Source organism: Rhinichthys klamathensis, unplaced genomic scaffold (assembly GCF_029890125.1).
Source record: "Rhinichthys klamathensis goyatoka isolate OS25496 unplaced genomic scaffold, OSU_Roscu_1.1 h1tg000105l_1, whole genome shotgun sequence".
NCBI lineage: Eukaryota > Metazoa > Chordata > Actinopteri > Cypriniformes > Leuciscidae > Rhinichthys > Rhinichthys klamathensis.
This window is the reverse complement of record NW_026606644.1, coordinates 55,001-70,133: the sequence shown is the minus strand read 5'-3', so window position 1 is coordinate 70,133 and position 15,133 is coordinate 55,001. Positions and strand designations below refer to the sequence as shown.

General features: G+C 35.4%; 1 protein-coding gene across 5 annotated transcripts in view; it reads left to right on the top strand.

Annotated features, from left to right (window-relative positions):
• Window positions 1–15,133, top strand: part of pde1cb (phosphodiesterase 1C, calmodulin-dependent b) — a 139,231-nt gene that overhangs the window by 82,205 nt on the left and 41,893 nt on the right. For all 5 annotated transcript variants that reach the window (XM_056253422.1, XM_056253421.1, XM_056253424.1 and 2 more), the window contains 3 exons: window positions 1,409–1,522; window positions 4,029–4,211; window positions 5,258–5,324. In XM_056253422.1, the coding sequence (XP_056109397.1) occupies window positions 1,409–1,522; window positions 4,029–4,211; window positions 5,258–5,324 (364 nt within the window). The remainder of the gene's footprint in view (window positions 1–1,408; window positions 1,523–4,028; window positions 4,212–5,257; window positions 5,325–15,133) is intronic.

The window sequence follows — 15,133 nt, the reverse complement described above, 5'->3', positions numbered from 1 at the left end:
TTACTGGTGTGAAATCACTTTCAGAAAACACTACCTGTGCCGATGGACACAGGTGGGACCCAGCTGGATTTTGTGCTGCTGTCACATTAAGATACAAATTTAACATATGAATGTCAGATATATTAGTGCAAATGTGCCAGTTACCCTGTGGGAAATTACTAGTAAGTACCTAGCAGCCCCTATAGGACCAATAGACCAAATCACTGAGGTAATGTTTCAACTGCATAGCGGCAAGTCAACTATCTGTGAACTATGTGCACAAATCTGAAACCAATGACTCGATTGAATCTGTGACCTTTTAGCACCCAACAGCATTGTGTCATTTCAATAATCTGACCTCTCATGTTGTGACTCAAGGACTATTATTAAAAATGATAACCATTTGTCACTGGTAATTCCACTTCAACAAATAATTTGGTAACACTTTATTTGGTCCCCTTTAGATATTATTTTGACTATAAGTAACATTGCATCTGCATGTCTACTAACTTTCATTAATGTTAGTAGAGCATTTAAGACTGGTAGGGTTAGGGTTAGTAGAATAAGTTGACATGTATTTGCCAAGTTACTTCTAGACAGTAGAATATGTGTTGGGGGAGCATCAAAACAAAGTGTTAACAGTTATTAAACAGACGGTCTACTAATACTCTAGAGTTAGTTGACATGTAGGTGCAAAGTTACTTATAGTCAACAGAATGTTCAAAGGGGACCATCAAAATAAAATGTTACAATAATTTCACCATTATTTATTGATATAGCTTCCCCCTCATTAAAATTTCCTCAGACATTCTAATTGTTTTAACAAACATATCAAGGACCGGAGAGCATTTGAGTGGTTTGGTTTGAAAGTCTTGCCTGGAAGTGGGATATTGAAGATGGATTTGATAAGACTAACAGCTTTAGTTAATCAATCGTCTTTAAAAGCTCAATTAATCAAGCTTAGAGTCTTACAAAGATGAGCTTCTGCAGACACTTTTGAACATCTATAATAAATAAAGTATTCTGTCAGTATACTATAATCTAGATTTTGTGTATACACCACCATTCAAAAGTTTGGGGTCGGTAAGATAAACTATGGCGACATTTATTTGATTGAAATAATGTACTTTATTATTACAAATGGTTTAACTGTAACTTTTGATCAATATACTGCATCCCCCCAAAAATCTTACTGACCACAAATGGTAGTGGTCAGTACCTGAAATTATATATTTTAGTACCTAAATTATATATATATATATATATATATATATATATATATATACAGTTTATGTAAATGTAATATTGATCTCTGTTTTGCAGAATTAAATGCTGCGTTTGTCACGCTGACGTTGGCCTGTGCTCTCAGATAATTGCTTTGGAAAATAAACAGCCATTCAGTTGTGTTTGTTGTGTGCTTGTTTTCCAGATTACGATGTTTGATAAAACAGTTGGAGAGGGGAGAGGCGTCTCTCGTAGACCTAAAGAAAAACCTGGAATATGCTGCCACTGTTTTGGAATCAGTCTATATTGAGGAAACAAGGTAAAGTATGGTGTTTACACTGTTATTTTACTCGACCACTCTCCGTTGCCAAATTTTGAAATATAGCCACTGCCAATTGACTTGAAATTATAAACAAGTTGAAACTCATACATTTAAAATTAGCTAGGAATGGAAAAAATAACATTTTCCTGACATATTCCTATTCTCGTGTTGTTTCATGACATCCATCAGTTGCATACTAACTGCATGGTCCATTTACAATGAATATTAATCTCCAGGCTGTTTTCTATTCTCGTCAAAATCTTTGACCCCACTGCATTGCTCACAAAGCCGTAACAGCGCATTATTCAGTCTTTCCATGTCAGATGCTAATCCAGCTTTTCCACACTATCCCTAAGTGGAGTCATTGTAAAGGGAAGATTGTAAAATTGGTCTAGGATCAGTCTAATGGAGCTTAAAGCAATTTAATCATGCTGATAGAGGTCAATTCAATTAGCAGTTAAAGATCTGTGTGCTTCATTCCCAAGATGCTTAGATTGAGTGAGTGGCCATTTGAGGGGGTCACAGGGGTCAACGCTACTGCTTTGTCCTTCAGAATTACCTTTACATTTTTTTAAGGATTTAAATATTTGCTTGGGCAATGATTTGCCTATTTTTAACATTGCCAAAATGGCAATATCTTGGTATGCTTTTGATTTACAGTACCTTTGATGTGCCATGCAAAATGCCATGCTATATGAATATGATAATCAAACAGTCCATGTGATCCAAGCACTGTGGTATTGACATTTGATACCTTCATTATATCATAAGGGTATATGTGAGGGTTTTTAAGCTATTCTCTGGTTGAATGTGACCACGAAATAGTTTGAAGCTTATTTAGGCCAATTTTTTTTTTATGTCCGCATATTTACTCTTATTTAAGCACAATATATAAAAAAATACGGTACATTCATTAACAATCAAGCAATCTACATTAGTGGCCAAAAGTGATGTCATGCCTAGGAAAATTGTCATCTTCACCCTTTATTAAAATATCATTAAATATTTTGTTTGCATATTGCGTAGTTGTGCTTGAAGTCAATTGTTTTATTTGTGATAATGCAATGAAACATGCCGAATTGTGCGGGCATCATTTTTGGCCAGGCTGACATGCAAAGAAATTATGAACACATGCAAAAACAAGAGAGAACCAACAAAATATTAATTACTGATTATGTTGTAAATGCTTTTTCCTGTGAACTTTTTGTCTTTCCTTCATACTTAAAATATTGAATTTTTTGATAGTGTAATCAACTTGTAGGATCATATAAAAAACAAATATCCCCTCCGGACATCACTTTTAGCCATTACTGCACATGTACATTAATAATAATGTAATTTATATATACTGTGTGTGTGTATATATATATATATATATATATATATATATATATATATATATCCTATCCAAACAGATTCATTATATATATATATATATATAAATTAATTTACTTATTTACTTGTTTATTTACTTGTTTATTTACTTGTTTATTTGTTGTATTTTATTTTTTCATACTTGTTGTACTGCTTTTCATTTATGCTGGCTTTAATTTAAAACATTCTAGGATTTTCCAGTAATGAGAATCACAATGGGAAACATTTAATTACAAAAAAACAAAAACAAAAGCATTACAAGAGATTTTGGCAGGTAAGAGTGTGTTTTAATCAAAATAATGTCACAACGCGCATTCACAAAATATAATTAGTTTCTTTTGGGTTGAAATGGCACCCGGATATGCTTTCATCGGGATGTGTGGATATGAGAGCATGCTGATAGCTTTATTGAGAGAACATAAACGAACACCTGCAGTTTGAAACGAGCCAAAAAACTCCTCCTTATCAGTGGCATTTCATTCCCGCTCAGTGATAGTATTTAACGTCTCTGCGGGGGGATGAAGCCCTCCATCACACCGCTCAAGTACCACTGATATCTTTTGATTCTGATGAGCAGAGTGAAGAATAGCAGCTGTGAATATCTAGATGCCAGAAAAGACATGATAAAAGCTTATGGAATTATGTAACTGGGACGTCATCGCGGCCCGGGATTATGACACACCCTCTCACTTGCCAAACCACAGAGACCCCCAGTCCGGTCTGGTCAGATTCATATTCGCTGTGTGATTTATGACGGGTGTGGGCTTTAAATCCATCATAAGAGCTTATGTCTAGATACACAGATGTTTATGGCACAGTTACTGCGAAGATGTTTTTAAAAGTCAATCCAGTGCCATTCCAATGCAAATATTTATACCTTAAGCTTCTTCTTTATTTACTAGACACGTTCTGCTGCACTTAAAGGGAACATACTGTGGTATTACCATAATTATGCGGATGAGTTATGGATTTAACCAGTGGGTCTTGGCTTCACTCACAGTTTAGATTTAAGTATAAATAGTCGTTTATCCTTCTTATATGCACAACAATTACCTGTCACAGTTGATATTTTAAGTGTAAGTGGTGATGACATTTAAAGTATCTTTCTCTCTCTCCCTTTTTTTCTAAGGCGATTGGTCGATACTGAGGATGAGCTCAGCGACATCCAATCAGATTCTGTGCCATCAGAGGTCCGTGATTGGCTGGCCTCCACCTTCACACGACAGATGGGGCTGATGATGCGACGGACAGAAGAGAAGCCACGATTCCGCAGCATCGTACACGCAGTGCAGGCTGGGATATTTGTGGAGAGGTGGGGTTAACCACAAAGCAGTGTGCTAAAACTATCCTAGCACTGTAGAAGCTATTCGCATTTTTAAATGAAAGAAAATCTCCCTTAGTTTTCCTTTTCTTTGACCCTTGCAATTTAAATAATTTTGCTATTCTACCTTTACAACTTCTATGTAAACAGCCTCCAATATGATTTGTCTAACATGTAGACATAAGTGTATGTTGTAATGTCACATTTTGAACTCTTATTTTGGATGTCTCTTCCATTTGAAAGGATCAAAGGACATGCTATTATAATATTTATTAATATTTTGAATTAGCTTTTTTATTTTTATATTTTATAAAAAATTATATTATATCAGTTATTTTTTTTGATGTGCTTTTGTTGCTTTTCAAATTTTATATATATATATATATTCGGTTTAAATGATTTTTATTTCAGTTTTAGTCATTTTAGTACTTCAGTACTATTTCTTTTAATTGCCAAGGTAAACATTTTAAGTGTTTCATCTAATGTTGTTTTCAGCTTTATTTTAATAGTTTTAGTTAATAATATTGAAACTAGAAAATAAATACATTTAGCTTTTTTTTTTTTTTTTTTTTAACCAAGAACACGAAGCAGTTTATAAACCATAAATCTTCCAGTGTTCATAAATCAGTCTGCATCCTCTTTAAGGCTATTTATTTCCTCGCCAGGCAGCATTAAAGTCTTTAGTGAAATTATTATAAATCTATGCATTGAGCTTAATGTGAGTCAGCGTATGCATATACATACATCATCTTTTTGACAAGTCTGAATAAGTACAGTCACTCTGCCCCTCTCTCTCTCTCTCTCTCTCTCTCTCTCCCCCCGTCTATCCGTTAGCATCATTTCATTAAATTCTAATGCACTTCAGGCAACACTGCACATTTAAATTGCTGTGACAAAGCATTTACTTAAAGAAAGTGCAGGTTGTCCTCTACATTTGATGTTTTGTCATTTTAAAGGTGAAGATTATGGCATTGTGTTTGGAGTGCCTGCAGTCTGTGCTGCCGCTTTCACTTGATGTGTTTATCTCGTTCTAACAGAATGTACCGCCGAACTTCTAACATGGTGGGACTGAGTTACCCTTCCTCTGTCATAGCTGTGCTTAAGGTAAAATACTCACACACTCTTCCATTCTCATAAGCAGCCATTGTCCAATGGCTCTCCAACCATTAAATTGTTTTTTCCCAGAAATTAAACTTTTAAAACATGCTTTTCACTTGTACCTTTTCACTTTTTAATTTGTTCACTAACAATGGCCAATAGTAGATATACAGTACATGCATCACAGAAGAATTCAGTCATTTTTGTCTCTCACCCCCCCCCCCCCCCCCCCCCATATTTCCACCATGTTTCAGTAGCATTCTGTGGTGGAATTAAAGTGAAAATAAAAAACATGGGTGTCGTCTTTCTCCTTTCGCTAGCAGTCTGTCCTAAATGCACACAAATAATATTTTCACACTTTTTGTCAAATTATTTGTCTACAGCTTGATTAGAAATGATGCACAAATATATACACTGCCTGGTCCAAAAAAATAAAGTCACTGTTTGGATTTAAATAGGCAAATGCTTATGGATAATTATTGCAGAGATTATTATGTTTCTAGCATGTTATATGTTTGGCAACTGTTCTTCTAACCCTAATTGATGGAGTGTGTAGCTTTTCATTTCTTAATCAACCATGTAGGAAGACACATCATAGCTTTATTCCAGGATGACAATGTCAAGATTCATCAGGATCAAATTGTGAAAGAATGTTTGTGAGGAGCATAAAGAATCATTTTCACACATGAATTGACACCTGAGTCCAGAGTCCAGGGTTAGAAGAACTGTTGCCAAACATATAATATGCTAGAAATATAAGAGCATCATTATATACAGTAGTGGCCATGTCTGGATGGATGTTTTTTATGACCCTACAAGTTTAATTAAACAATCAAAATATTTTAAATATTTTAAATATGAAGGAAAAACAAAACACTAAACTTGTTTAAGGTATTTATCTGACTTATCTGACTAAGCTACAGGTTTTATTGTACCATGCTAAAAGAAAAGATAAAATCCCCAAAAGCTCACAAGAGAAAGCATATATTGACTACAGCATACCTAGCACAACTATGTAATATGATTACAAAAGCTTTAACACATTTGTAATAATAATAATAAATATAGCTGCGAGCAGCGATTACGGGCCCAAGCCGGTGGCACCGCAACCCCGGTGCCTTTAGTTACCTAAAGGCACCAGGGTGGCGGTGCCGCCGGCTTGGGCCCTTCATCGCTGCTCGCAGCTATATTTATATATATATATATATATATATATATATATATATATAAAGCCGGTGGCACCGCCACCCTGGTGCCTTTAGGGTTATTGTGCACGACGTGACACAAAATATCTGCTTGCTATCTGCCGAACGGCTCTGGTAGTTTCGCTTCAGCACTGATGATGTTGTAGAAATAGTGCGCTCTGGTTGGTCTGGATTATTCGGGATTTTTTATTTTATACAGAAATAAATTCTTTATAATTCAGATGAGAATAAAGTTAGTGTTGATTAAAATGAAGGAAAACAAATATATTGATCTGAAATATAGCACATTAATTTAAAATTTATTTAGGTTCAATTACCAAACATACAATCTTAATTTAATTTAAAGCAAACAATACATTTAAAATATATGGGTTGTATGCACATTTTTTTTAATAAAAAAAATATATCCAAAAAGACAAGGCCTTAAAGGGTTAAACTCTTGTCACTGTAACAGACACATCTCTCTCTCTCTCTCACACACACACACACACACACGTCAAGTCACTTACATTTTTAGATGCAATATTGAATAAGCAGAAAAATCGGATTTTCTGCTCTGAAAATATAAATAAGCAAAAAAATTGAATAAGCACTTTGAATATTCTAAACAGAATAAGCACTAGTCGCTAATGAATAAGTACTAGTACTTAATGGAATAGATACTAGTATCTAAAAAATAAGTACTAGTAGCATGAAAATAGAGACTAGTTGGTTAAAATGATTAAATGTTAAAACGGCTTGCCATATTGGCTCAGAGAGAGAGAAAGAGAAAATGACCTTTTAGATACTATTACCTATTAATAGATACTAGTATTTATTCAATAAATACTAGTACTAAGTCATTAGATACTAGTACCTATTAAATAGATACCAGTACTTATTCATTAGCTACTAATACGTATTCAAAAGAATATCTAAAGAATAAGCACTAGTATCTAAAGAATAGGCACTAGTACTAAAGAATAAGCACTAGTCGCTAATGAATAAGTACCAGTACTTAATGGAATAGATACTAGTATCTAAAAATAAGTACTAGTAGCATGAAAATAGAGACTAGTAGGTTAAAATGATTAAATGTTAAAGCGGCTTGCCATATTGGCTCAGAGAGAGAGAGAGAGAAAATGACCCTATTCAAACCACAATATCTGACTTTCTGAGGGTCGGAGCTAATTACTTTAAATTAGAAAGTTGTTTGGCTTGAGGAGAAGAATATACACGCTGAGTTTTGTAACTGTAGATAAAACTAACCCCCCCACTTTTGTCAAAAGCATTTAGAAAGTGACACACTTCCTGCTGCCAGTTGGTGGCGCTATAACTTTGACTCACAATAGTCACATCCATGTGATCGGCCTCTTACAACGAACATACTGTTGAAGTTTCATCAAGATCAGTTAATGTATGCAGAAGTTATAACACACTTCCTGTTTCCATTATTCGCCATAAATTTGTTTCCTCGCCACGGCCAAACCGTTCGAGATATGAAAAATCCCCTGGCAATTTTTCATCCTCAATGTCTTGACATCATGCTGACCGAGTTTCCTTGCGATTGGTTGAATTCTCTAGGAGGAGTATATCGAATTCCAGGGGCATACGCTTCCAAACAAACCATAATAGCCGACTTCCTGTTGGGCTGGGGTAAAAAGTAAAAGTACAAAGGATATATGAACCGATGAGATCTATATGTGTACCGAGTTTCATATTATTACATGGAAGCGTGTTTGATTTATGGACCAAGTTTTCGGACCCCGTTCCAGGGGGCGCTGTCGAGCCCCCCTGCCACGCCCGGGTACCAGCTTCAGCCCGGCCCTGATGGCCGCGGGTTCTGACCAGTGTGCAAAGTTTCAAGAGTTTTCGTGCACGTTAAGAGCCCCAAAAGTGCCCGAATAGTCGATAAAATAATAATAATAATAATAAATATAGCTGCGAGCAGCGATTACGGGCCCAAGCCGGTGGCACCGCAACCCCGGTGCCTTTAGTTACCTAAAGGCACCAGGGTGGCGGTGCCGCCGGCTTGGGCCCTTCATCGCTGCTCGCAGCTATATTTATATATATATATATATATATATATATAAAGCCGGTGGCACCGCCACCCTGGTGCCTTTAGGGTTATTGTGCACGACGTGACACAAAATATCTGCTTGCTATCTGCCGAACGGCTCTGGTAGTTTCGCTTCAGCACTGATGATGTTGTAGAAATAGTGCGCTCTGGTTGGTCTGGATTATTCGGGATTTTTTATTTTATACAGAAATAAATTCTTTATAATTCAGATGAGAATAAAGTTAGTAGGGCTGCAACTAACGATTATTTTAATAATCGATTAATCTGTCGATTATTTTTACGATTAATCGATGAATCGGATAATAAAAAAAAGCATTAATTTCCAATCCTTTATTAAAAAACAGAACTGACAGTGCAAATTCACCGTGAAAAAAAGTCCAGTGCAAAAAAATAGACTAACCAAAAACATACACATGTATGCTTTACATCTGCCAAATAATATATGCTTTTTAAAAATAAAGTGAGCTGCTGTCAGAACAATAAATAATTGATAAAAAATAAAGAAAAATACCAATCAGAAAACTTAACAGGATTTGTTTGAACGTCAGAACTTGTTCTCTACATGCACACACTCACAAACTTGTGTTTTGTTTTAGTCAAAGATGTTATAATCTTTAACAAAATGTTTGACATTTTTTAACAAGCAAATGCAACTATTTTAATATTACCTATAATAGGTAATAATAATAGCAATAATAATAATTATAAGAGAAGATAATATCTGTAGTCTATCCTAATATTAATTATAAATACAATGTATATAAAATATAAATACAATATTAAATAATATTTTAAAAACAAATACAATGGATTGACCATCTCCTATGGTGTGTAAGGTATTTTGTTTATATACGTATAGTGTTTCTCTGAGTCATTAGAGTAAAGATCGAAAAAATCAGTGCTGCAAATTGTGGAAAAAATATTCCCCTGCCCTTGTAGTGGTAGGCTATTTGGACAGAAAAGAAACTGTTTTCATCGTCTGTCTATCTGATTCAAATCACAGTCAGCTAATTCAGTGGTAAGAATGTAATTGTTATTTTTATTTATATCTTATATAGTAGGCCTAATTATATATTACTGTAGTATGTACCAAATTACCAATGCTCGGACACACTCGGTCTCTCTCTCTCGTGCGCGCGATCTCGGACACACTCGGTCTCTCTCTCTCGTGCGCGCGATCTCGGACACACTCGGTCTCTCTCTCTCTCTCTCTCTCTCTCTCTCTCTCTCTCTCGTGCGCGGGATCTCGGACACACTCGGTCTCTCTCTCTCTCGTGCGCGCGATCTCGGACACACTCGGTCTCTCTCTCTCTCGTGCGCGCGATCTCGGACACACTCGGTCTCTCTCGCGCTCGCTCCGCGATTGAGCGACAGTGCTCCGCGCTCAACTCCAATTTTTTTTTTATACTCAAACATTTCCGTGTCGCGCGATGCAACGAATCGATTATGTAATTCGTTGCCAACTCTTTCAAAAATCGATTTTAATCGATTTAATCGATTCGTTGTTGCAGCCCTAAAAGTTAGTGTTGATTAAAATGAAGGAAAACAAATATATTGATCTGAAATATAGCACATTAATTTAAAATTTATTTAGGTTCAATTACCAAACATACAATCTTAATTTAATTTAAAGCAAACGATACATTTAAAATATATGGGTTGTATGCACATTTTTTTAAATAAAAAAAATATATATCCAAAAAGACAAGGCCTTAAAGGGTTAAACTCTTGTCACTGTAACAGACACATCTCTCTCTCTCACACACACACACACACACGTCAAGTCACTTACATTTTTAGATGCAATATTGAATAAGCAGAAAAATCGGATTTTCTGCTCTGAAAATATAAATAAGCAAAAAAATTGAATAAGCACTTTGAATATTCTAAACAGAATAAGCACTAGTCGCTAATGAATAAGTACTAGTACTTAATGGAATAGATACTAGTATCTAAAAAATAAGTACTAGTAGCATGAAAATAGAGACTAGTAGGTTAAAATGATTAAATGTTAAAACGGCTTGCCATATTGGCTCAGAGAGAGAGAAAGAGAAAATGACCTTTTAGATACTAGTACCTATTAATAGATACTAGTATTTATTCAATAAATACTAGTACTAAGTCATTAGATACTAGTACCTATTAAATAGATACCAGTACTTATTCATTAGCTACTAATACGTATTCAAAAGAATATCTAAAGAATAAGCACTAGTATCTAAAGAATAGGCACTAGTACTAAAGAATAAGCACTAGTCGCTAATGAATAAGTACCAGTACTTAATGGAATAGATACTAGTATCTAAAAATAAGTACTAGTAGCATGAAAATAGAGACTAGTAGGTTAAAATGATTAAATGTTAAAGCGGCTTGCCATATTGGCTCAGAGAGAGAGAGAGAGAAAATGACCCTATTCAAACCACAATATCTGACTTTCTGAGGGTCGGAGCTAATTACTTTAAATTAGAAAGTTGTTTGGCTTGAGGAGAAGAATATACACGCTGGGTTTTGTAACTGTAGATAAAACTAACCCCCCCACTTTTGTCAAAAGCATTTAGAAAGTGACACACTTCCTGCTGCCAGTTGGTGGCGCTATAACTTTGACTCACAATAGTCACATCCATGTGATCGGCCTCTTACAGCGAACATACTGTTGAAGTTTCATCAAGATCAGTTAATGTATGCAGAAGTTATAACACACTTCCTGTTTCCATTATTCGCCATAAATTTGTTTCCTCGCCACGGCCAAACCGTTCGAGATATGAAAAATCCCCTGGCAATTTTTCATCCTCAATGTCTTGACATCATGCTGACCGAGTTTCCTTGCGATTGGTTGAATTCTCTAGGAGGAGTATATCGAATTCCAGGGGCATACGCTTCCAAACAAACCATAATAGCCGACTTCCTGTTGGGCTGGGGTAAAAAGTAAAAGTACAAAGGATATATGAACCGATGAGATCTATATGTGTACCGAGTTTCATATTATTACATGGAAGCGTGTTTGATTTATGGACCAAGTTTTCGGACCCCGTTCCAGGGGGCGCTGTCGAGCCCCCCTGCCACGCCCGGGTACCAGCTTCAGCCCGGCCCTGATGGCCGCGGGTTCTGACCAGTGTGCAAAGTTTCAAGAGTTTTCGTGCACGTTAAGAGCCCCAAAAGTGCCCGAATAGTCGATAAAATAATAATAATAATAATAAATATAGCTGCGAGCAGCGATTACGGGCCCAAGCCGGTGGCACCGCAACCCCGGTGCCTTTAGTTACCTAAAGGCACCGGGGTGGCGGTACCACCGGCTTTGGCCCTTCATCGCTGCTCGCAGCTATATTTATATATATATATATATATATATATATATATATATATATATATATATAAAGCCGGTGGCACCGCCACCCTGGTGCCTTTAGGGTTATTGTGCACGACGTGCAAAAACGTAACCCTGCTTTGACTGTCGAAAAGAAGTGTGCTGTAGAGCTTGTATCAGTGTGGGCTCTGCAAAAGTGTGCATTGAGGGCACATGTCAACCACAAAGTATGCGAGAGCAACCTTCTGAAAGGTCAGGTCTACATCCAGGTCTACATCTGCCGTGTGTTTACATCATAGTAGTGAAGTTTGAAGCAATCAGGTGATTTCAAAGCTTTTTGAAAGTGACAGACTTCCTGCTGCCAGTTGGTGGCGCTATAACCGGGGTGGCGGTGCCGCCGGCTTTGGCCCTTTCACGCTGCTCGCAGCTATATTTATATATATATATACACACACACACACACATATATATATATATATATATATATATATATATATATATATATATATACATAAATATATATATATTGTTTTTTTAAGAGACAAGACAGAATATTACTTGCCTGATCTGATTAGAAAAATAGTGTTTGTGTGTGTGTGTGTGTGTGTGTGGCGTAATTGAACAATGTAGACATAAAGACATACTCCGTCCTTTTGTTCATACAGGACATTATTCAAACTGCAAAGTGTTTACTTATATTTGTGTACACTCGCAATAAAACACAACATTGTGCTTTTGTCAAACTATAAACTCTTGTCAAACTGTAAACTACAACTGTCACCCAACCAAAATCTCTTACACACACACACACACACACAGTTTAAAAGCAAAAAATATCAAACAATCCTATTTAAAAACAGTCTGTGGGAGCCATCTTTTGGACATTCATCATATCGCATTGGTTTTCATTTCTTGTCATCAAACAGAGCCCTAATCTGTTTATTTTTTCAGTTACACATTCTACATTGATTAAAAAAGAAAAATCAAAGGTGTTTTTATTTTATACAGAAATAAATAATCTATCATTCAGATGAGAATAAAGTTAGTGTTAGTTCAAATTTTAAGGAAAACAAATATATGATCTGAAATATAGCACATTCATGTAAAATTCATTTAGGTTCGATTACCAAACATACAATCTTAATGTAATTTAAAGCAAACAATACATTTAAAATATATGGGTTGTATGACTATTTTTTAATATAAAAAGATATATATCCAAAAAGACAAGGTCTAAAGTTTAACAAGGGTTAAACTCTTATCACTGTAACAGACACAATCACACACACAATCACACACACACACACACAAGTCAAATCACTTACATTTTAGATGCAATATTGACTTTTTTTCTGTTTCAGCAGCGAAAATAGTTAAACAAAGATCACAGCAGAACCATCGCGCATCTCACAGCAACGCGTTCTCATTACTGAATGATTCAGCATTTTGAACGAATCGGTTGACTCAAAGATTCAATGACCAATCAATCCATAAACATCTATCTCATAAGTGTTTACTTATATTTGTGAACAATCGCAATAAAACACAACATTGTGCTTTTGTCAAACTGTAAACTACAACTGTCACCCAACCAAAATCTCTTTTTTATTTTATACAGAAATAAATAATCTATCATTCAGATGAGAATAAAGGTAGTGTTAGGTCAAATTTTAAGGAAAACTCTGAAATATAGCACATTCATTTAAAATTCATTCAGGTTCAATTACCAAACATACAAATCTTAATGTAATTTAAAGCAAACAATACATTTAAAATATATGGGTTGTATGCCTATTTTTTTTTATATAAAAAGATATATATCCAAAAAGTAACAGACACAATCATACACACACACACACACACACACACACACACACACACACACACACACACACACACACACACACACACACACACACACACACACACACACACACAGACACACACACAAGTCAAATCACTTACATTTTATATGCAATATTGACTTTTTTCTGTTTCAGCAGTGAAACTAGTTAAACAAAGATCACAGCAGAACAATCGAGCATCTCACAGCAACGTGTTTTCTCATTACTGAATGATTCAGCATTTTGAACGAATCGGTTGACTCAAAGATTCAATGACCAATCCATAATCTGTCTCATTCATGAATGACTCAGCCGTTCGAACGAATCGTTCGAACAAATGAATCAATGACTCGCTCATTAAGACGGTCGCCTGGCGACACCTAATGACGGCTTAGTGATATGTTTAAAAGTATCATTCTTTCAAACGATTGTTAATTAACTCATATTTGAAACATAAGCTATATATATATATATACATACATATATACACACAAAAATAAAATAAAAACACATTTGAAGCGTGTTTGCTTACTAAATTGTGAGCAGAACGAAAGTTGCAGCAAATATCAGCAACAGGAGTCAAATTTCATTAATCACGAGAGTGAAGAGCTGACTGAAAAGATGATGACGGAATAGGCTATTTTATGTAAAAGCGCCTATTTAAGCGAATCTATCATTGTACTCTTTTGTTGTTGTGTTTTCCGTGAAAAATAATAGACTATTGAACTCACAATTCAAGCAATTGGCCCCCGATATTGCACTAATTTTAAAGTGACACTAAAAAGTATGCGGCTGCAGTGGCATTCATTACGGTGCGCGTCCATGGCGACGAGCGAGCAAAACAGAGCGAACGTTTTTTCATTTCTACTTCCATAGAAATTCATTCGAGCGCACTGTGAGCGCCACCACTATAAATGTCCTTACTTTACTTTCACTTTTAAGTTAGCGATATAAAAGCCCCCGGTGTTACACGTCAAATAACCGGTGAGAAAAAATTCTCGGAGTCACATAGCAGCTACCTATATTTAAATACAACAGGCCTACCTGATTTTGAACACAAGAGGGCAGTATAGCCCTATGTATTATTTGATATATTTATTTTTTAACTGAATAGTGCATCCTGGCTGTTTTTAAACTTGTACATTATTCTTAAATTGAAAACAAGAATAAAATGGGTTTAGTTCTGATATTTGTATAATTTTATCTAGAAATAAATGGTGTATAATTAAATTTTTAGAAGATATGAGGCTTTTAGTGTTTATTTTTTTTTACATGACTTTAATCCCTCGCCATAGCAAAACAATTAGAGATATTCAATAGATATTCACATTTATGCTTCTTTAATGTATTTTCATCATGTTGAAAAAGTTTGGTGGGAATAAAATAAACCACTTAAGAGGAGT